The sequence below is a fragment of the Anas acuta genome, chromosome 2 (assembly GCF_963932015.1).
Source record: "Anas acuta chromosome 2, bAnaAcu1.1, whole genome shotgun sequence".
NCBI classification, from domain to species: domain Eukaryota; kingdom Metazoa; phylum Chordata; class Aves; order Anseriformes; family Anatidae; genus Anas; species Anas acuta.
Genome location: NC_088980.1, coordinates 32,020,076 through 32,043,591, shown reverse-complemented (window position 1 = coordinate 32,043,591; position 23,516 = coordinate 32,020,076). Strand labels below are relative to the sequence as shown.

The 23,516-nt window shown below is 37.7% G+C and overlaps 1 protein-coding gene across 21 annotated transcripts in view; it reads right to left on the bottom strand.

Annotated features, from left to right (window-relative positions):
- The window catches only part of HDAC9 (histone deacetylase 9), a 476,309-nt gene that overhangs the window by 207,125 nt on the left and 245,668 nt on the right, over nt 1-23,516 (bottom strand). For 16 of the 21 annotated variants that reach the window (XM_068674122.1, XM_068674124.1, XM_068674117.1 and 13 more), the window contains 4 exons: nt 22,191-22,317; nt 20,100-20,221; nt 3,704-3,835; nt 876-991 (listed from right to left, as the gene is read on the bottom strand). In XM_068674122.1, the coding sequence (XP_068530223.1) occupies nt 876-991; nt 3,704-3,835; nt 20,100-20,221; nt 22,191-22,317 (497 nt within the window). The remainder of the gene's footprint in view (nt 1-875; nt 992-3,703; nt 3,836-20,099; nt 20,222-22,190; nt 22,318-23,516) is intronic. The other 5 variants (XM_068674138.1, XM_068674118.1, XM_068674121.1 and 2 more) reach the window with 1 other exon arrangement.

The following is a 23,516-nucleotide window of genomic DNA, read 5'->3' as shown; positions in this document are numbered from 1 at the left end:
GTAAATGAGGTTTATCACAACTGATTTACCATCTGCATTCCTGTCGTTATAGGCACGTAAGTATGAAACACAATAATGAGTAGTTAAGATTCCTTCCATGTACAATCTAGCTTCACAAAACAAGTGTCAAAGACTCCTAGCAAATCAGTTACATTGGTAAGCACTGAACAGATAAAGAAACTGAGGTACAGCAAAGGCAGATGTGAAAAAAGACTTAGTCACTTAACACTGACACTGTACCTAAACAAATCTACTTCACCAGCATCTGAACCTCGGATTGCCTTATCTCTTACATGTTAGAGTCAGCAATGATGAAGTCAGTCTTTCACATGTGAAAGTTCTTCATTAGCATTCACCATTGTGCACTTCTTCAAATTATCCCAGAAGGTAAGCCAGATTTCCTCCCACCCACAGCAATATGAGATGCTGAAAACAGGTAAAGCATTGCTTTTTTGCCTCATCCAGGAAGAGGGCTGCAGTGACACTGTAAACACTGCAGTGATTGTTCATCTCATGTTCCACTGTTGTTGCCTCATTAGTTCTTCATCCCCTTGCTCCCCAATATCTTTCCTAATATTCTGCAACACAGATGCTTCCTAATTCCTTCCATAGCCTTCTTCAACTTCTTTGGTAGCATCACAGCTGCTTTTGTTTAGGCTTCTGTTACCGAAGAGTCTCTTTATTTTCTGGCCTCCTTTCTGAACACTTATCTCATATAAAACATACTCTGCTGTAAACCTGCAGTGTCCTAGTATCTCTGATGATTATAGCTTCTGCAATTATTTTGCTTGTATGTATCATCAAACTGGAGTTTCAAATCTCTTCAATCTTGCCATCTCAGCAGTCAACTACCCAATAAAGAGAAAGAGTCTTACCTCAGCTTGAATGCTAGATGGCAAAACTGAGGTTTCACTTTCTGTTATACTGCTGGTCGGACCATTGCTTGGGGAACTGGGACCTGATCCAGGGGAGCTGCTACTGACTGAGGATTCTGGAAAACAGATGAAGCATACATGAATTCATGGTTCACACCAAAAAACACAACACTTCAATTAACTGGATACACTTAATGGCACAGGGTGTTTTCTTTTGCTGTTGAAAAATATCTACCAATTATGAATGAGCTATTTACTTACACTAAAGTTTTTTAACTCACTCTCCTTTTCCTTTGTTTGTCCTTTTACAGTGCTAACGAGGAAAGATACTCTTGGTCTTTCTCTTTCTGATCCGTCTGCTTTACAAAGGGTGAATTTAATTATTTAATCATTTTCACAAAGATGGTATGATGCTCAGTATCAGGCAAGGATAGACACACAGGACTTGTAAGGAGTGAAAAGGAAATAAAGTATTTTATTTTTAATTGAGTCCTGCTTCTGTAAGAGATCAAAATGACAGAGATAGTAGGCTTGCAAAGGTCATGATAACATACCATCAATTCATGAGGCCTACTGCCATCCCCTTAGTCTTTAAAAAGGGTGCTGTAGTAGCCAAATTTTTACATATGCAAGTAATAATGACAGAATATACACCACTTTCACTGCATCTTTAGTACAAATACAAAGGAATATTTACCACATACAAAAATCTTAAAATGGCATTTTAAAGGCTATATGTTATCTTGATTTAATATTTCCCAAGTTCTGTTAAAGATAACAGGGAAGAGTCTAATTGTGTGTTGCTGCATTCAGTCATTCTAATCCTATACTGATAGAAATGAAAGTTCTGCACATGGGAACAACTAACAAGGATAAAGATGAAAGAATGTGGCATTAGTAGAGATAAGGCTATTTCAGGTGATAACCTTCAAATGCAAATCTTCAGGAAGTTAAAATAATGAACAACTAAGTGTGGCAGTAAATATTCTATGGCCAGTTCTTTGCTTCTTTGCTCTCTCTCAGTTCACTTGCAAAAATACATCCTCATTTTGACCAAAAGTAACAGGAGATTTCCTGGTAGTTTATTGGATCTGTTGCTGTTTCTTGCTAAAGCTGATTTCAATTTACTGAAGTGAATCAGTACCCAGCTACAGTAGCTGGTAAGGTAAAGTTCTTTCCCTATTTTCTCACTACTTTTCATAGAGCAGTAGAAACTTTTTTTTTCCTCAGTTTTTGAATAATTATAATAGTTCTTTTATATAAATCAAGGGCTACTTTTAGTTAAAAGATTTTTAAAAAGGAGAAAAAAGCTTCAGCCAAATGCTGCATCAGGGAAGCTCTGTTTATGAAAGGTAAAAAGTGTCATATAACAGATATTGTTAATTACAATTACAATCTGTAATGCTTAGAATTATTGTCAGATCCAGAAAGAGAACACTTTTTTTTTTTTTTCTGTTTTGTCAATGGCTGAAGGAAAAGAATATTCTGGGTCAAATATTTTACTTTATACTTTTCTTGCAAGTGTACAAAATATAAAGAAATCATCTAAAACTAAGGAAGTGGGGATCAAGAAGCTCATAACAGCATCAGCAAATGGAAATAGTACATTTGTTGTAAAAATTCTAATGAATGAGAATTTCATTTATGAGGACATTGAAGTGAATTCATTCATTATGCTTTATACTTCCTTCTTGTTGTGACATAATTCTGATATACCAAATGAATTAAGTCACATTTGACAGTTCAGAAACATTTCATTGTATAAGCATACAGCCTGATTGTAGTAACACTTGAACAAGCCATGAAGGTACCAAATACTAATGTGAAGTCAAAGTAAGAAACCTCAAATGTTCTTCTCTTTCAAATCAACAATTAAGGTCTTGACTCATTCTAGTCCTGAGCACCAAAATGAGAGAATTTTAGACTGTTTAGCAGCTGGGGTGCAATTCTGCAAAATAATATGTGACAAAGTTATGACTCTATAATGTCAAACAGGTGAAAGAATGCCTTGGCATACACTGTTCATCCAGCCTGTCACTTTTTTAGTTCAAGGGTAGGAAAAATATTGAAAGAAATACTACTTGATGACAAATTTTTATTTTGCTTTTTTTCCCTCTATCCCTATATATTCAGAATCCTATATCTTTGCATGCTAAAAGTTTCCTTTCAATTACCAAGAATACTATCAGCTGTGGCCAAAAATACGTCACTCAGTATTTAAACATTTCAACTTGTGCTACTGAAAAGATAGCTTAGTGAGCCCTTACATCAAAATGAACTGATTGACATTTTCAAGCAAGAGAAACCAGCAGGATAGGACCAAACACAAGATTCCAAAATGGTCCTAAGTAACCTAAGTAACATCAGACCGGTGTGTTTGTGCCTGTTAGTAGCATCTACATTTTCCACAGAAGACAAGAAGTGGGACATGCAAAACTCCAAATGCTCTCCATGTACAGAAGACACAAATTAGGGGAAGATGCTATTGTTTTCTCATTTAATATCCCATACCATCAACAATTTACTGATTATTTGTTCTACCTGTTTCCCAAGCACTGTTTTCCAAACTGGCTGGAAAGGATGGCTTTCAAATGGACAATGTCTTTTTAGTAAGTGGTAGAAAGCTGAAGATTACAAGTTATTCATACATAGCAATTTCTTTAATATGCTTTTCTTTTCAGCAGCAGGAAAGATTAAAAGAAAAAAAAAGACGATGCATACTTTTGTTTAGTAAACAATTTAAACTCCAATATACCACTTTTAGGAGTATTTTATATATGCCTGCAAGCAGTCACAGTTATGACATAATTTCTCCATTCTGACATTACCTGTCACCTCAAAGAGTCGCTTCTTGAATGAACTGACAACGTTTCCGTCCTTTCTCCTGAGTAAAGGACTGCTTCTCCTTTCCGTCACCTTTTGTTTTAACCTTGAACGTACCTTCAAATTGGGCTCTGAGGCTGCAGATGAAGAGAAGAAAATGAATGATTATAAAACAAATTATTACTTTACCCAGACACCATTGGCATTCCCTATAGGACCTCATCTGGTCCAAGGAGAGCTCAGAGGCAGAGATTTTACTGCCCATTATCTCCAGTCGTTCTGCTGATCCTCATACAACTCCATCTCAGGCTGAAGGCTCAGAAAGAGAGGAAAGAGGCCAAAAAGCTTTGAATCCCAGTATTGTTACCACCTTCAACTTCACCTCCATTTTGCCCACCCCTAATCCTCTCTTCCAAAACAAGTTCAAAATAAACATGTATTGATGAGAACGCCTATTTCCCACCTGCTTATGAGACAACAGCAGAGAAGACAGGAGAGAATTGTATTTTTATGTAATTTCTTTAATATCCTTAACATTAAAGTGAAATAACAATTAAAATTAAAAATAAAATAAAATAAAATAAAATAAAATAAAATAAAATAAAATAAAATAAAATAAAATAAAACAAAATAAAATAAAACAAAATAAAATAAAATAAAAGCCTGTATTTAACATGTAGTTTATGTAGTAAATTCTGATTTCTTCTTTTCTCTGCCTCTAAACATTTTTGATTCCTCATATATTCTTGAATTTAAGGCACAGACACTAAGCTATTAAAGCAAAATATTTCAGTGGATACGCTGAAAAAGGCAGAAAAGAATTTTAATTATAACACATTGAATTAACTTCTTTTCCTCCCTAAAGAACTAGCCATTACTTTTTTTCTCATTCCATTTCAACTCTAAAGTTACCCATTAATTATCATTAATATCATTAGTATTAATTAGAGATGACTGAAACTTGTGTTCTACACCATTTTAATCTCTCTTGAAGGTGAAAACTTGGATGGAAATACACCTTGGAACTTGGAACATTATAATTGGATTATGGCCTGATGACAGAAATAGAAAGAAACCTCCACTGCTGCCTTTTGATTTCTGTTAGAAATATAAATTATGACAAGACTTGCTGGCAGAACATTTCTTGGTCAGCAATTTTAGGCCCAGATCTTCAATGTTTTCTCAGTAACACACCAAACAACTAGATTTATTACAGTGTCCTAGGAACATTTACACAGAAAAGCATACGGTCTGAAAATGAAGAAGTAGGATTGCTTCCCAGAAAACCTAGGATTACATTTAATGCACCTTGGGCAGGTTCCACCTTTGTTTCCCAAATGGACACAGTCTTTACATTCTAAGACCAGAGATGAAGTTCAGCTATGCTTCTTATTTTGTGATATTTTTAGCATGATGTTTCATGTACTCATTTATCTGTTCTTATAAGTAAACCCTCTATCAAACAGACTGCTAAGAGCTAGTGAAAGATAATTGTGGAATAGACTTTGTTTGTGTTTCCCCTTCTGGAACTGAGGCTTGGCTAAGCAGTATCTCAAAACAAAGAGAGCTGAAACTGGAATCAGTTCTCTCTCCTATGCACCAACATAAATTCAGCCCCAAAGAAGGAGCAGGAGTTAGCAGAAAAACTAAATAAATGAAATCTTCACTCAATTCAACATTTTACCGCTTGTCATTCTGGGACAGGAACTCACAGAATCACAGAATTTCTAGGTTGGAAGAGACCTCAAGATCATTGAGTCCAACCTCTGACCTAACACTAACAGTCCTCCACTAAACCATATTGCTAAGCTCTACATCTAAACATCTTTTAAAGACCTCCAGGGATGGTGACTCCACCACTTCCCCGGGCAGCCCATTCCAATGCCTCACAACCCTCTCAGTAAGGAAGTTCTTCCTAACATCCAACCTAAAACTCCCCTGGCACAACTTTAGCCCATTCCCCCTCGTCCTGTCACCAGGCACGTGGGAGAACAGACCTCACCTCACTACAGCCTCCTTTAAGGTACCTGTAGAGAGCAATAAGGCTGCCCCTGAGCCTCCTTTTCTCCAGGCTGAACAAGCCCAGCTCCCTCAGCCACTCCTCGTAAGACTTGTTCTCCAGGCCCCTCACCAGCTTCGTCGCCCTTCTCTGGACTCGCTCGAGCACCTTCATGTCCTTCTTGTAGCGAGGGGCCCAAAACTGAACACAGTACCCAAGGTGCGGCCTCACCAGAGCCGAGTACAGGGGGACAATCACTTCCCTAGCCCTGCTGGCCACACTGCTTCTTATGCAAGCCAGGATGCTGTTGGCCTTCTTGGCCACCTGAGCACACTGCTGGCTCATATTCAGCCGACTGTCCACCATCACTCCCAGGTCCTTCTCTGCCAGGCAGCTTTCCAATCCCTCATCTCCCAGCCTGTATCTCTGCTTGGGGTTATTGCGCCCCAGGTGCAGGACCCGGCACTTGGCCTTGTTGAACTTCATGCAGTTGACCTCAGCCCATTGGTGCAGCCTATCCAGATCCTCCTGCAGAGCCTTCCTACCCTCAAGCAGATTGACACACACACCTAACTTGGTATCATCTACAAACTTACTGAGGGTGCACTCAATCCCCTCACCCAGATCATTGATGAAGATATTAAAGAGGACAGGCCCCAGCACCGAGCCCTGGGGGACGCCACTAGTGACCGGCCTCCAACTGGATTTGACTCCATTCACCACGACTCTTTGGGCCTGGCTATCCAGCCAGTTTCTAACCCAACGAAGCGTACGCCAATCCAAGCCACAAGCAGACAGTTTCCAGAGGAGAATGCTGTGGGAAATGGTGTCAAAAGCCTTGCTGAAGTCAAGGTAGACCACATCCACAGCCTTTCCCTCATCCACCAAGTGCGTCACTTTGTCATAGAAGGAGATCAGGTTCATCAAGCAGGACCTGCCTTTCATAAACCCATGCTGACTGGGCCTGATCGCCTGCTTGCCCTGCAAGTGCCGCGTGATGACACTCAAGATAATCTGCTCCATGAGTTTCCCTGGCACTGAGGTCAAACTGACAGGCCTACAGTTTGCCGGGTCTGTCCTCCGGCCCTTCTTGTAGATAGGCGTCACGTTTGCTAGCCGCCAGTCAACTGGGACCTAAAACTCAAACGTATGCTTCTAATTCCAATCCTTGCCCAGCATGTAAGATCACGAATTTGTTTCCTGCTGTCCCACTCATTCCCTCAGTGATGAGGACATGAGAAATGTTCATGTGGGACCAAAGGAACTGCACCTCTGCCAGAGCGCTGCTGTGACCTACAGTTCTCACAGCCACTTGCTCCCTTCACCAGATATTCTGTCACTCTTGACCAGCTCTCCCTTTAAATATCTTATGAATTGAATACATTTCAGACAAAGGCTAGAAAAATCATGGAAATCTTTAATAATAAAAACATTAACAAGAAATCTTGGTTTTATCTGTTACTACCATAATTAAGACCAATGGTTCTTGTACCAGAGACTTGTTTGCTAAGACACCATTTGGTATTAAACTGAAAATATAACAGTGGGCTAAGTTTACACTACATGCTTTCATCACAGGTCTCATCCAAGTATGATGACATTTTAAGAAAAGGTGCTGACCCCACTTGCACTTATGTTTATTTCCATTTTTACTATTCCACAGTCTTAATATTTAGAAAATATTTCTATATCCATGCCAGAGTAATATACAAATCCTCTGCAACATTTACTGGGGAGGTAATCCACTCACACATGAATGTTTCGTTCTCACCGTGATTGCCTTTGTGTTTTTACCACACTTCCATCATAATTCTGCATCCCAATCAATAATATAAACAGAGGAAGCAGACTTTGTTCTCAGTGTCTGAATTTATGAGGCAGCTGAGAAGACAGACTTTGTATGAAATATGACATACTATTTTTAAGTGGAAATAACCAATCTTAAAGTGAAAATGTATGAAGAGTGACTTTTAAATTATACAATAAACCTTCCAAGACAAAGCTCAGGGTTAAGGATTGTGTGCTTCAAATGGGAGCCAGTCTCCCATGAGAAACTGCCAGCTGCTAAGACAGTACCAGCTAGGACTCAAGGGCTGGCAATAAGTATTCAGATTTCAGTGTGCTCAGCAGTATATTTAACCAATTTGAGAATGTCTGGACAAAGTGTAGAACTGGAAATTGGGTTCTTGATACCTTTCAGTGGCTGGGCCATTGGCTTGGTGTATGCATGTAGAGATGACTGGACCATCATGCCCAGAAGCTGGTGCAAGCTATTGCTGGTTGCAATGGGTACCGATCACTACAGCAATCCTACGTGCTTCAGTGTGTTCCTACATTCCTACCGCAATAACACATCTATAATTGTCAACTCTCTGATGATTGTTAAAAACACAAAATTAAGTATTTTAAGCCTCAAGAATATGGCTATGGATAAAAGATATAAAGATGCACATATGTATATACATGTATACATATACTAGCCCAAAGCTTATACATGAGATTATTTCTAAACAACTAATCCTTTTAAATCTGAAATGCAAACAAGTGAGTGAAGTGAAAAAAATATATTTTAAAAATTATAAAACATTTTAAAAACAAATTTTAAAAGTATATTTTAAACATTTTTTTAATATAATTGTTCCCATAATATTTGCAAGGCACTTGGAAAGACTTAGCTGTGAATGCTGAATAATAATAATTAAACTGACTTATGTTTTAAATGACTATTTGGTTTGATACGTGAACTCATAGTTCTTAGAACTGGTCTTCAGAGGGAACTGTTTAAAATAACTTACTTGCATTAGCCACCCCATGTGTATTTCTACTGCACTTATTAGCACCTCTGCTCAGTTTAATTAATCCACTGTCAAAGCTGACTATGTTCATCACCCAAAGGCATTCTCAGTGTAGAACAGGAGTGTCACAAGGGGAGCCAGCACCAAATAACTTCTGAGGCTTAAACTTTACTCACCAGCTTGCCACAGAAAGGGTTCCTCAGGGAGATACAAGCCCTTAAGAATTAACCTTTTTTTTTTTTTTCCCCCCTCCATTAATACAACAAAATCATTGAAAAGCCATTCATGAAGTCTATGACTTTATGTGGTAATAGGACCTCTCTGAAGTGCTAGAGGTGCTGAATGCAGTGGGGTTCGTTGGGTTAGATTTCTGCCACTACAGTGGTAGAAAACCAAGAAGACAGAATGCCAGAGATGAGAGAAAAATGGGAGCACACAGCTGGGAGCGGGGCATGTGGGGAAAACAGGGCTGTACCTTCTATGGCCATAGGCCAATAGGTTGGGCTACTTATCTAAAATCCTGCTAAAAGCCAGAATACATCTGATGTAGGTCTAATCGGTCATTATTAGCCTAACCTCTTCACTCTGCAAATCTTTGCACTTCTACTGCATTTAGCATTTTGGGACAACTAATAATTTGTTCCCACTTTGGGAAAAGAAAAATATATTAATTGAGAGTGTTTTGTAGGAAAGCAAACAAAACAATACAGTGATTTTCTCTGAAGGTTGCCAAAGCCCATCTCATTGACCTTCATGGAAATCAGCTGATATCCATTTGAGTGATTCACTCGTGGATTTCAAGAAAGACAAGCCTGAGAATGACTTAGTTTATGCAACTCTGTAGCATAATTTGGAATAATAAGATGTGACAGTAATATGGCTTGTTCAGAGTCTCTTTACTATTACATGGCTTAACATCTCTTTTTACTGCTAGTAATAATGAATCGATATTTCTCTTTAAATGACTTCAAGTGGACAACAGCTATGAAAGATACAGAAAGTATCAAACAACAGAAGATATAGGCAATACAAGAATCAATTACCTAACTCCTTGTCATGCATGACTTGTAGTTATATCTACAGAACTGATAATTTTGATAATTCTTCCTAGGTGAAGATGAAAGATAGCATCTTCATTTTTGTCATCTTTTATGGTGGCTTGAAATAGCAGAAAAGAAGTAACTAACTGTTTTGTTAAAATGGAAAGTATACAGGCTCCTATATGGCCACATACTAATTTAATTACAACAACCATCATTGCTCAGGTGAAAGAAAACTATTATCTCCTGAGTAACATGATACTGAAACACAAGCATGAGAGATATGAAAATGATTCAGTGTAGTCATTATGTCATATACTGCACTTTGCTTAATATTAGCAATTTGCAGATACTAGCATTGAAGAATACAGCCTGGGGCTAGGGTGCTCCCAGACAAGCTGAGGTTTTCTTTTTTAACGGGGCTTTGCTTCACCATTGTATTCATTGTTGTTGTTGTTTTTTGTTTGTTTGCTTAATTAAATACACACAACACACATATTTAAGAACAAGCAATAAAAATCCTTTCTGTGCTTGGGGAGAGTACATATATACATGGAGGGAATGTGAAAGATAATAACGTGCTACTTTCTGATGGTTCCAGGAACACAGTACTACTTTTGTATCAGAAAAGCGTGTGCCAACTTCAAATCAGCATTTAATGAACCCAGGCAGGAAATGGGGGATGGGAGAGGGTGTATAGTGAGCAGGTCCTCATCTTAGTTGAAAGCCATATATAGGAAACCTGAAGAATAGAAAGTGAGCTTTTGTCCAGGCTTCCAAAGGCTCTAAAGTGAAAGCATTTCCTTTTCTTAGCTGGTAGGCTGGCTTGAAAAAGCTGTGGGGCAGTTGAGGTAAATGATACTAAATTTGGCTACAAAGAGTTCAACCACAGCACAAGCAGCGGCAACAAAATTCCCATTTTACTTGAGAAAGATGAATTGTTCCCTATTGCCCAGGCTCTAACTGTTATCACTAAGATCATTTGGAAACAATAACACTGACTTCTCTAAAGTATTTAAGTCAACAGAAACAACTATGAAACAAATACTTCATGATTTTGAAGTAATTCTAGCTCTTCACTGGTATTCTCTGTATCTTTAGTTATCATTTTTTAAGGTGTGAAGGGTCATATATTAAATTGATTCAAATATATTCTATGCTATACTTCATGCAGAAGTTATCCCTGGCTTTTTCCTGCCTTATATCTACCAAGTGCCAGTAAAGGAATACAGTCAAGAAATCTTTCCTTTCCCCTTTCTCTTTCCTCTCCCCTCCCCTCTCCTCTTTTATGCTATTCTATTAGAGACCCATGCACAGATGAACATTATGTACTTTACAACACACAACCATGACAAGTCTGTGCCTGAGAAAACTTAAAGTGTAAATTACAGAAGAAAAAAAAATGGATTGTGTACGGGTATAGATCTTTGGAGGTACAAGAGAAAATAAGGAGATGATACTGGTTAGCATGATGACTGGCATTGCCAGCATACCAGTGGCTTAACCTTTGTCAAGATTCTTTCTAGCACTGAGACAAATGAGAATTTTCTAGAAGATGCTGAATGTGAATAATGAAAAAATTTGAGATCTCTGTGGTGATTTCCTTTTAAGCAGGAGGAACAGAATGGGAGAAAACATACTGTGAAAGTATCTTTATTTTGTGGGTTCACTGCATAACAGAATGGGTTCCTTGTTCATACTATGGGTTCCCCTTCACCATGGTAATACACACCAATAACAAAGCAGCCTGCCTTTCTGTGCTGTGCCAAGGCCTGGAGATCAAGGAAGAAGTCAAATCCCCTTCACTACTGCAGCAAGAACAGCCTAAAGAGGCATATCTAAGTTCCTAAGATCTTAGTCTGAGAGCAGCGGGTTAGTGAGAAATTTCTCAGTTTCCCCATCAGTGATATAGGCACTGTGAAAGGCACAAGAAACTTTTCATGACATCAGAAAGGCTAAATGAGGAGATAGTCTGGGCTTCATCATCAAAACTATGAATGCAAGCAATTTCAGACAGAAAGCTGGAGAGGGAGAGAACACAGGTGAGGGACCAAAATTGCTTCCAGCTTCCCTAGCTGCTCTGTGGAGAGCTGTGAATGAGTTTGTTCTTCTGAGGGCCCTGATGGTCTCCCAGCCTTTCCCCTGCACCACACGATTCTAGCAGACATGTAAATGTTCTCTGTTCTGCATGGAGTTTCAGACATGTGCTCTGACTTCCTGTAGGTAGCCACAGATGTTTCAACCACCTCCACATGGCTGAATATATTAGACATAGGCAAGATGAGCAGTGACTTTTTGTTTTCTACATGACCGTCTGACTTTTGCTGTAGGAAGCCACATTCCAGTACAAAACAATACCAGACAATAAACACATAGGGCATTCTTCTCCAGGAGTGGATTGTGAGATACCAGTCTGTAGTATAGTTTTCTAGACTCAATGGCTTCTAAATTCTGGTCATTTAAAAACACATTTCTGAAAGAGCTTTAAATTAGATTCATGAGACAAAAAGCCATTTACATAACCTCTCTAAAGCTCTTCCAAGAGCTACATGGACCTGACCGCTGGGTGGTCTCAACCGCCAGTGCACCAGATACAGAGGTATAGGATGGAGACACTTTGTTTTTCTGGCTTGCATCACCTAATGTGTTTTCAGCCTATACAGAAACTGTTTCCTGTACAACCATTTGCTTTAAGGGGAATGTTGGTCATATGTGAAACCCTTTAGTCCTTTGCTTTATTTTACTTTTGTAAAAGGTAGAACACTTTATTTATTCGGACTAAGTTAAATATCCATTCCCCAAATAAAAAAACAGCTTCAGTGAAACACATGGTAAAACAGCTAATTAGATTAGAGGGGATCTCTTGACTCTTCAGCTCTCTTCAGGCTAAGGAAGCCAATTTAACGAGATTAGCAATTTTTCATTGATTTCCTAAAGAAGGTTCAAAAATGCAATATACCCTGAAGCCATTTTGAATATCTAACTTTCCCTTCTTATTCACTGTAGTATTTATGGAAACAGAAAATTGCTGTTTCATTATCCATACAAACAAGAATTATCTTTCTAGTAATGCTTTACTGAGTTAGGTGTAGGAATTAGACCTGGATGCATTTAGCCATTTAGCATTTAGCTCATTTGAACACCCAGATTTAGTTATGTATGATCAGCAGTCCTGCTGGTTGGGTCTTGATTATTGGGATTATCAAATCCAGTTGATTATTCTTGATACACTTCTGACCATATACACCTGCAAATATTGCAAATTGCACTCTTCATCCTAAATCCTCCTCTGAGGATCAAACCTCTAATTCTTCCGAAGGAAAAATTACTTTCTCCAGTGAAGAAGTGTCAGAAATAATCCTCTAAGTGTAACAGTCCAGACTTCTACAGGACCACAGTTTGACCCCTAGATACTAGATGCATGATGTATTTCTTATAAAATAATTATGTTCACTACTAAGTTGTTCCCCAGGCCCCATTAAAAAAAAAAAAAAAAAAAAAAAAAAAAAAAAAAAAAAAGTTAATAGGGTGATTAAATCCCACGGATTTAAATCTATGAAAATATCCAGCAGTGATATCTCAGTGATGGCAGATAGAGAGTGTAATGTAATATTTTGTCAGCCTTCAGAAATTCCTGATTAAGCCCCATCATCTTCTCCCCTACATGTATTTTCAGAGGACACCAATTTCATCCACAGATAGGAGTGGGACAGGACTAGATTGCTGAAGCATACTTTTAAGGGTTGTTCAAAGGCAGAGCAGAGTATCAGCAGAGGGACTCTGCTACAACAGTACTGGATGCCAAGATAATGACAGCACCAAAAGGCAGTGCATATTGTTTCCCTAACAGATGAAAACTCTGGCCACATTCAGCTCAAAGGTAGGAAGGCACAACTACACTGAAGACAAATGAAGCTAAATTTGGCCCAGAAGTTGTCTGGAGTTTAAAAGCATGTTTGTCTAGCTTCTGCAGGCAAAGCTGACTTTGTGAAACCATGTCTCCAAAAAAAAAACCCACCTGTTTAAAATCTTAATTAGACATTGATATTGCACCTTAACAATGAAACTGAATTAAAACAAGTTTACTTTTAGATAAGTTCTTTATGCTCTGGGATATAATTCCAGTCCCCTACAACTTAATTAGCTAAATATACAATGTAACCTTCCATCTGGTAGAGTAATTTAACAGGAATAATTGTGCACCACCATAACTCAACGAGACACTGAGGAAAACCATTGAAATGCTATTTCCTTTCCTTTGGAAGAGAATTATGTACAATTTCAGCATGCTTTGCATTTCTAACAGTTAAAGCCAACAGGGAGGTATCACTCTCATTTATATTACTTTCCCATGAGAAAATCAAAAGCAAAGTACAAAGCTTATGCCGTTGTTCATGAATGGCTCTGTAATACTTACTTGGCTTTAGCCAGAACATGTTATTTGGCAGCTAAAACCTTTAATTAGAATTGTGGGTTTGAACAGATTTTTCAGTGAAACTATGTTTTGCAGGAGTTTGGAGAAGTGCAATCTTTACTAACCAACGTATTCTATTTTGGATGATATGATACCATGTGATTTCCACTTTTCGCTTCTCTCTCTGTTTCTCTTTTTGCCATCTTTTAGATGTTCTTGTTTATTTTTCTGAAAGTTTTCAATTGTCCCTGTCCTAGACACAGTAGAAGAAAAAAAACTTTGAAGTCAGTAGCAAACAGTCCCGTTTGATTTGTGTGGAACAAAGTGCTTCAAATTTTATGTATAATATTTTGTAACTTATTTATCCAGAAGGAATAGACTTTCAAATACCATTAAAATCATTCCACTTCATTTTCAATGGACACTGTACTCTTAAAATCCTTCATATTTTAGGACTGCTTTTTTATTTAAGCTATGTTTCCATCAGGTTCAAAAGTAAAAAAGGTGTCTAGTATTGGATTACCTACTTACCAAAAACATTATGCAAGCTACTTGTTAATGCTGATTTATAAAGTGTTTCTGAAAACATACATAGTTTGTGTAAGAAAATCTTTAGGTAAACACATGATGGAGAACTTTGCAATTCAATTTTGGCTACCCATCGAGCAGCAAAAGAATTTGGACAGCATTTAGAGCAGGACTATATAATTAGATAAGCCATCAAGAAAATTCAGAATTTAGCACAACAGAGCAATTAATATCAAGGGAGAAGGTGACACATATACAAGTAGCAGGTTTTGTGCTAAAACAAAAACAGAATGAAAAATCTTTATCCAGGCCATCTTGAAATTGAATTAGAATAATCACCAATGTGCAATACCTTGTTTTCCTGCAATTACAACTAAGTGTTAAATGAAGTATCCTAGAGGAACCAAATTGTGCTAATGGAAAGACGGTGATGGTCTTTATGGGAATCATAATAGAGATGACTCCTGTTGAATCCTGGTGCAGGCCTTGGCAGGCATACCAAAGCACACCAATGCAAGCTCTGTATTCTCTGACAGTGTCATTCAACCTACCCTAGCATTCATCTGTATTTTGTTTTAAGCTATCTCAGAATATTTTCCCTGCCACTCAAGCTAGAGTGACACAGTACTGCTTCTCACCCCCATTGTACAGAACTCTGAGGGACCTAGGACGATGGCTGCAGCACGGTGTGGTAGCTACAACAGTATTACATTTCCTTAGAGCTGTTGGCTTCCAAGGGCTGAACTCAGCTTTGGTCTATCCATTATACGAATCCAGAAGAAGCTGCCAGCAACAGTTTACTTCAAATTCACTCTTCAACTATGAGTGAAAGTTGCTTTCAACTTATTGATAGTGAATTTAGTGAATTATATGGGAACAGAAGTCAAAAAAAGAAGGGCTAACAATCAGGATACCTCTTTTTTTGTATCTTACACTGTGGTAAATGCTGGTGATTTTCTTCAGTCAAATCACCTAGCCCAAATTTGTCAAGACTGCTCATTAACTAAGGAAACCAAGGACTGCAGGAAACAGGAATGCTTAGCATCTCTGAAAAGAAGAATAAAATTAGGAAAATTATATCATGTTTGCCTTCTTTCCCTGCTTCAATGAAGAAAGTGCCTCTCCCATTTGTTGTGTTTGCTCATAAACTAAGAGAAAAATAATGACTCTCTCTACTGAGCTTGACTTCTTCATTTTGGCAGACATGATAATTGAGGGTTTGTGATCCTCTACACCTATTTTTTTGTACTGGAGACCAAAAGAAATCTAGCTTTTTCATACGCTCTTACTTCACAGGAGAGTGTTTTCCTAGAAAAGGCAAACAGAAATGAAATTTGGTGTCATGAAAGGGAAGAGGAGAAAACCATTTCACATGTTCTTCCAGTTTCAACTGCTCCAGTAAATTACTGAGTCACTAAGTGCAGAAAGAATGATGATAAGGACATATTCGAATTAATTTCTTCTTTGAAACAAAACTAAACTAAACTAAACTAATCAAAAACCTACATGTACCAAGTTCTCATTCAGAAATCTTTCACTCTTATTACACAACAGCTATGCTGTTATTCTACGGCCTAATCAGGTTAACCTAACGTGGTTTTTACAAAGTGATCTTGATGACTGTGCAGCACAGCCTTCTTCCTCCCTTTCATCACGATATTAAGCAATCCTTCATCTCCTTTCCTGTATGAAATTACCTAATTTTCCCCCTCCAAGCTAGAACTTTGTACTATTTGGTATTTAAAAATAAAAATAAAAAAATAAAAAAGTTCTACATTTCCATTGAGCATGCTTCCAATTTTTGGAAAGTGAGCCACAAACATCTTCTCAAATAGTGCTATTGTGAGTGTTCCTCAGATCCCTGAGCAAAATATGAGATGTAAGCTTACAAGTTCCATAAGCAAAGAAAGATTTGACAGGCATAAAACCAAAACAAATAGAAATAGTGCTTCCCATTCCCATTCATGATTGTACTAAACTCATGAAAGAAAAAAAAAAAAAAAAGTTTATATTCTGATGTCCCTGGAAATTTCTTCCACCAAGAGACAAAATGTGAGGCAAAATACAGAAATTCTATCACTAGCAACATTTTAGAAAAGCATGCATCTTTGGTTAGGGAGCTAACCTTTATTGTCATTTACTGGCCTTTGCTAGTTTGCATCAACACTTGCATACAGAAAATGAAATGTTACAGATTAAAGAAAATGCAAATATTATGGCCACTTGCCAGAATTTCTGCATTTATTTCAAAAAGGTTAAAAAAAAAAAAAAAAAAAAAAAAGTTTTGCTAGCTTTACAGAAACCTCTTCAAGCAGATATTTTCCCAGATAGATAGACAATTGAATGATGGAGTTCAGCAATCAAAAATTCCCTATATTAAATGATCAGGTTTTCAAAGTGCACAGCTCCCATTAGAGCTCTTATAGCAGTCAGTATGAATTTCAAAAGTGTTCAGTAGCTGGGAGGAATTTTCAAACCTCTCTGGGTAATTTAGACACATTAGTCTCATTGAAAGTTAATGAGCCATGTGCTGCTCAGGCTTTTGGGTGCTTTGCAGAAAACTTACATGTTACAACAGGTATCCATGGTGAAGTCCTGGGCATTTTAAAACTTTGCTCTTACACTACTTGGGCCAAATTCTGCTCTCAGCTACAGATATGTAGCTTCTCCTAATAATGTATTTATCTGTTCAATGAAGCAATAGCTTCCCTTGCTCTGCTCTTTTTGAAAGTCTGTCAGCACAGAGCATCAGATTGCAGCTGTGCAAAGCTGCATGTCCTGGTATCGAGCCCCTAGGACAGCCCCAGTTCTCCATGCAGCGAAGCTCTCTGAAGCCTGCTGCTGACAAGTTCTGCTGCATCCTGGAAAGAAAGGATGAGAGGTACAGAGTAATCACAGCCACTGCACTAGGATGTTAACCCTGGTACCTCACTGTAAACATAGACGGCAAGATTGTTATGCTCTTCCCTAGTTACCTATGTGTCCTATTAATCTAGATGTTAGAAGAATAAAAACTGGACAGAATATTTTCATCTTAACCATGGCCTATCTACATCCATTTCAAAAAGATTAATAAGGAGATGCCACTTCAGGACTAATTAAGCCAAGGTTAAATAGATTACTGAGTAATAAAGCAAGAAAATCTGAGGATTTGCAATGCCTGTGTGAGACTCAGTGTTCCCTTGGTAGTGAATAACATATCAGGATGTCAGGAAAGAATCATTCAGCTTTGCTTCTCATTAATCTGATCTTAGAGCAATCAATCCAATCAGACTTGTCTTCCAAGGGCATTACATCAAAGTTGGAGAAGAGAAAGATACCTCTATATTCTGGATTATGCTTATGAAAAAAAAAAAAAAAGAGAGAGAGAGAGAAGCAAACCAAAACTGTGATTAAAGCCTTAAAATATATATTCCTTTCCAAAAACTGAAAACAATGTGAGGTTTACTTTCACATGAATCACTGACTTCATGCAGGTTCAGCACCATAGAGGGTTTACCAGGAGCCAGTGGCAATAAGTGTTCATAGCCCAAAGGAAAGGAAAAGAGGTTCACCCCTTGTGGCAAAGGTCAGATTTCTGCAGGCTTATAGCCTGTCCATATACGAGTGTTCGTGGGACATCTTTGTCTAGTAAGGTCCCATGAGGATGACACAGGCTCCAGAATGTCCCCTCTGCCTGGAGGATGGCCCTATAACCACTCAGATAAGTTTAGGGTCATTTGATTTGTGTCAATCTGGTTCCTGTTGCTTTTACTCTCAGCCTGATGAACAATCATTGGAACATTTGTGGGGATGTTGCTGAAGGCTGGAATTACAACTCCAGGATAGAGAGAGACTGAACTTGTAAACAGGACATTTAACAGTTGCTACTTTCATGGTTGCAGAGAGCTATCAAATACCTACCCTTGCTAACATACAATATGCTGGACACTACATTTCTATTTGCTTATCAAATTCACTATGTAAATGACATAAAAATGGTTAGGCTAATGATTATATTAGTATTTGTCTATTTATTCTGTAGATATCTTTTCAGAGAGTCATCAAGTCCTTTATCCAATTTTGTAACTGATGCACTGCATGCCCAAATATTTGGAATAACGTATAGAAAACATCTGGATTTAATTATATTATAGTCCTCTTATGCAGACAATGGGAATTGAATTAAGGAATATTTTGAAACCCCCACAGAGATATAAAAGTATTAGCAGCTGCACGAGAACTTTACTATTACAATGTTTGAAAATGTTTTGTTTTACAGATCAACAGTCTGACACATCATAAATATCAATCATAACATTTAAGATATATAAACATGGAAGAAAAATTAAAACTTGCATTTCAAAAACATGTAGATAAATTCACAGCATTTAAAAGATGTAGAGTGTATTGTTTTGTTTAAAAAATGAAAATGTATTGCCTATTGGCACAGAACATATATGTTGTACGGTAGTATTAAGCAGAGAGACATGTAAGGGCTTATTGTGACTAAATCGCCTGAATCACATTTTTATAGAATCTTGTTATATTACCACATATTGTACAAAGATCACATTAAATAATTCACCCAGAATAAATTAGCATTTTGCTTGTCATTCTTTCGAAAATATTTGGGGATATAACATGAGCTTAGAGAGTCTGCCCCAAAGTATTAGATGCAGACTGGGTTTTCTTTCTGAATGCATACTGCTTCCAAATGCCGCTTCTTTTCAAGTCAATACCAGTTTTGCAGTGAGTTTTCAGTCTCCCAGTGGCTAAATCACATTCAAAGGCTATTAGCACAGTAGGGGGTCAGACTTTCCCTCTGAATGTAACTATATCACTCAACAGCAGACTCATGCAATAAGCGATCTAATGTTTTCTTTTCTTTCTCTTTTTTCCCCTCTTAGTGTATCCCTGCATTCCTGGATACCGGTCACTGCACCAAGGACCTGAGGCAATAGCCACATGGCCTCCACCATCATCCTTCTAGCTTTATGATGCAGAAAAAGACAAGTCTACAGTTCACCTGCTGTCAAGAAAAACAGTTCATTTGCTAAATCCTTTGAAACATTCTGAAATGTTCAAATGAACATTCTGTTGTAAATTATTATACATTCCTATGTGTAAAAAACACATACAAATGTGTGCATGTATATGTGTGTGTATGTAGATACACATATAAACTTTGGCAATCAAGGTCACAAAATATATTATTCCAATTTCACCTCTTTCCATGAATTCCCCTCACAATGTCCTGAAAAACTTTGTCTAAAGGCACCATACCATCTGAAGACAGATACTGTATCTACCATGCAAAAGAGAGACAGTTATTAAACCCAGAAGTTATACTGAGATAAAGAAAATAGTATCATAAAGATCTGTGAAATGATGGTTTGATTAGAAACTACACTTATCAGGACTGAAGCTTGCACTAGCTGTTAGTGTTGGGAAATACTGACTCTTGATACCGTGTGGTCAATCCAACCTTGTAAAGATACAGTCAGGATCTTTGAACTTACCCTTAGCATCATCCTGAACAGGCTTTGTGGATTATGATATATGCCTTGCTGGTGGATAGCCTGGTTAAAATAAAGGGTGGGAGAATTACTGGGTAAGAGGATCGAATAAACTACTCTAACTCACCCGTTTTACGGAGTGGAAAATCATCCTTGGCATCCTGTGCTCCTGGTAAAGTGTATTTGTACGGTGGCGAGGCCCCACTCAGGGGTGGAGAGCTTTGATCCAGTGAGGTATGGTGGGCAGCCCTGCAGCAGACACAGAGGGGTCACAAATTAGCAGTCGCTGAGGTGACCAGCAGTAACTATCTACACATGTTGTACACATGTCTCAGCTGTGTTTATGTTCTTGTTCCTCTAAGTGTGCACAAACCACAGGCTCATGTAACCAATTTCACTTTTACAGTAAGTTATGGAACTCCTCGGGATTCCCAAGAATGTGCTTTTTGCACTCATTATAAAAGTCACATAGGATAAGAGTCATGTTGACCTACAGACAGGATCTGTCACCAGTTTGGGGAATTGACCATTTTAGATTGTTGCATTTTAATATGAACCATCTGAAGCACAGCACAAGCCATTTAAGTCTTGTTTATTACGTACAAATAGATGTGTATTGACCCAGCCTTTTCTAACAAAACGTGGGTGGATTTTCAGGGTGGGATGTATGTGTGTGTGAGGGTGGAAGGTGCTGTTGGTATGTAAAACAGAAAAAAATAATGAGTTACTACTATCTGTTGAAAAAAAAAATGCTAACTAATTAGACAAGAGGAGACGGGGAAGCTAAATCCTTGCATTTAATTTCATTTTGGAAGTTTTCTGAGTACACCACTGCAGCACATAGCATTCACATCAGCAGAGAAGCTCCAAACTGAAGAACACTTGCTGACAATTGCTGAATGAAGGAAATAGTGTGGGCAGATCTTTCTGGATGTGGAAACAGCAAATTGCAAAGAAATTGCATCATTTGGCCTAGAGACAGGTTTTTATTTTTGGTTGATATTTTTATTTAGAGGGAAAGAGGGGAAAAGGAGGGAAACTTTCATACTTTGTATTTATCTAAACCTCATTTTACTTGGCCTCTTACAGAGCCTCTCCCTTTGTTTTCAATGTAATGTGGCTAATCCAGTAATACTATGTCTCTGTCAAAGAGAGTCACTACTGAAATGAGGCACTACTTTCCCTAGTGTAGCAGAAGACATCCCTCTGTAGAGCTTCTAGTTTTCACCCATCTGAAAACTCAGAACTAAGCTCACACTATTACTCCAGAAATCTTACTCAAGAGAATTTTCACATTACTTGGAAGAAATTATTTATTCTATCTCCACCAGAAACAATGTAACTGTGTATTAAATCATGTTACCACAATGTTCTGATTAGCTCCAAATGGGAACTCCTTCAGTAATTCTTTTTAAAAAGAACAAGTACTAGAAAAAATTCTAATGTACTATATGCATTTCTGTTTGTCCTATTGAAGGCCAGCTTGGGGATAATGTTGAAATCTTTTGGAAATGCAGTCAGATATTTTTATTATTATTTTATTTAATGACTTAAAAGAATGTGTCTGTTGTAATGAGGAAGTTAGTAAGGAATTAATTAGTTAAAAATAAAGAAAATAAATTAACTCTTAGAATAGTAGTATATGCATTACAGGACCCAACAAAATCACTTGTTTCAGTGGCCTAAGCAGGTTCTTATCAATGCTAAGCCATTGTCAGAATATGTAGTTTTGGACACTGAAATCCATCAGAGTTAGAGAAGTTAAAAAAACCACTATCCTTCTCAAAATCCTTGTGACTTACTTACATCATACAAATAACTTCACTGGAAGCCGTCTCTTCATGAAGAAACAAGTTTTGTCACTGATTCAAAATCCAAGCAGATCAAAGACAAATTGTTTTAAGTGCAAAAATTGAAGAGACTTGGGAAAATATCAAGTGTAATTGGAAAATCATGATAGCATCAAGAGATGAAGCAGTTTAAATAAAAGGTTTATACAAATTTCTGACACCATCGTGTTCTGTACAGCTGTCATGTTATCACTGCCCACTGAGTACTCTTCAGTTCAACAAGATATGTCAAACTTTTTGCTAACTTCTTGGCTGAATTTTCATCTTGTTCTGGAGTTAAACTCTTAGCATCCCTGCTGGAGGATCTTTCTGACTAGTTTAAGTAGATACCTCAACAGGGGAAGGAAATAGCCTAACACTGAACATACGTGTACCAGAGCTTGGGGTGGCGGTTCATGGAATGATTCTTCCCATTTGCTGGAGAGTCTTTTGTTGCCGATTTACTCAACAGGAACTCTTGAAGTTTCTGCTTTACTTCTGTACTGGCCACTGCCCCTATGACACACAGAATTAAACATATCTAATTTTTACTTTAAAAATTACATTTTTAAAGAAAAAAAAAATCTATCACAAAACAAACAAACAAACAAAAAACAAACAAAACAGTCCATATCCTTGCTGCTGAAAGTGCTGTAAATTAAAAAAATATTGGTGTAAATCAGTCAAAATGAGATAACATTTGGATTAGTGTTTATCTATAGATGACTGAAGTTGGTCGTAACCCAAAAATCCAGTGAAGTCATAAAAGAATCTTTCATCAGTAGATGAGGCCAGTTATCCAAGACCAGATATATCTAAAGAATTTAGAGCATTTCCTAATAATTCCCAAATCCAAAATCAATGACAGAACTAAAAACAAAAGGACATTTTGAGTAAGCAGTGAAGACTGGTTTTTCTTTTTGTAAAAAGATAGTAATAGCACAGCAAATCTGCCCTTTGAACAGTTTGATTATGAGCAGAATTCTGTAAAAAATGAGTCAAAAATGAGCCTTTTTATTCATGCCACTCAAGAGCCTCTACCTGTGATGTCTGAAAGATGGACTACAGAAACATGTTGCAGTTGATAACTCTACTCTTATGTCACAAAAATGACAGAAAGACAACATAACAGAAGACACACTGCATTTTGACCTCTCTCAGTCACTAGCTCAAAAGAGCAAAATCAGCAGGGCATGTCAGTGTCAGGTTAAACTATTGATTCCTACTTCCAGCATGGGGCAGGCTTCTTTACTCAGTCATAATATTCTTTGAAAAAAGGACATAAAAAAGGAAACAAAAATTATTTCAGTTTTCCCCAAACAGTGATAAAAAAGGGAAGAAAAAAATGTTTCTTTGAAAGTAGTAGCACCAGGGAATACTGATACTCTAAGTATTTGGTTACCCAACAGCATAGCTAGCTGGTGAGCATGTCCCCCAGTGACCTTGCTCCCATAAAATATCTCTACTACCCCTCAGTTTCAGATCCTAACTCCACTTTTTGTATGTTTCTTCCCTCCTCTACTCATTAAGTAGATCAGCAGCATCATATGCCGGGGCTGGGCTTGGGGGTCACAAGTGCTGCAAGAAATCAAACTGTAAAGGGAACCATGGAGTTCACACTGCTGCCCATCCTCTGGCATAAGTGTAAATGAAGTCCAACTGTTTGTATGGATGCTGATTTTCACACTACCTATAGGATCCTTGGGGCTTCTTCC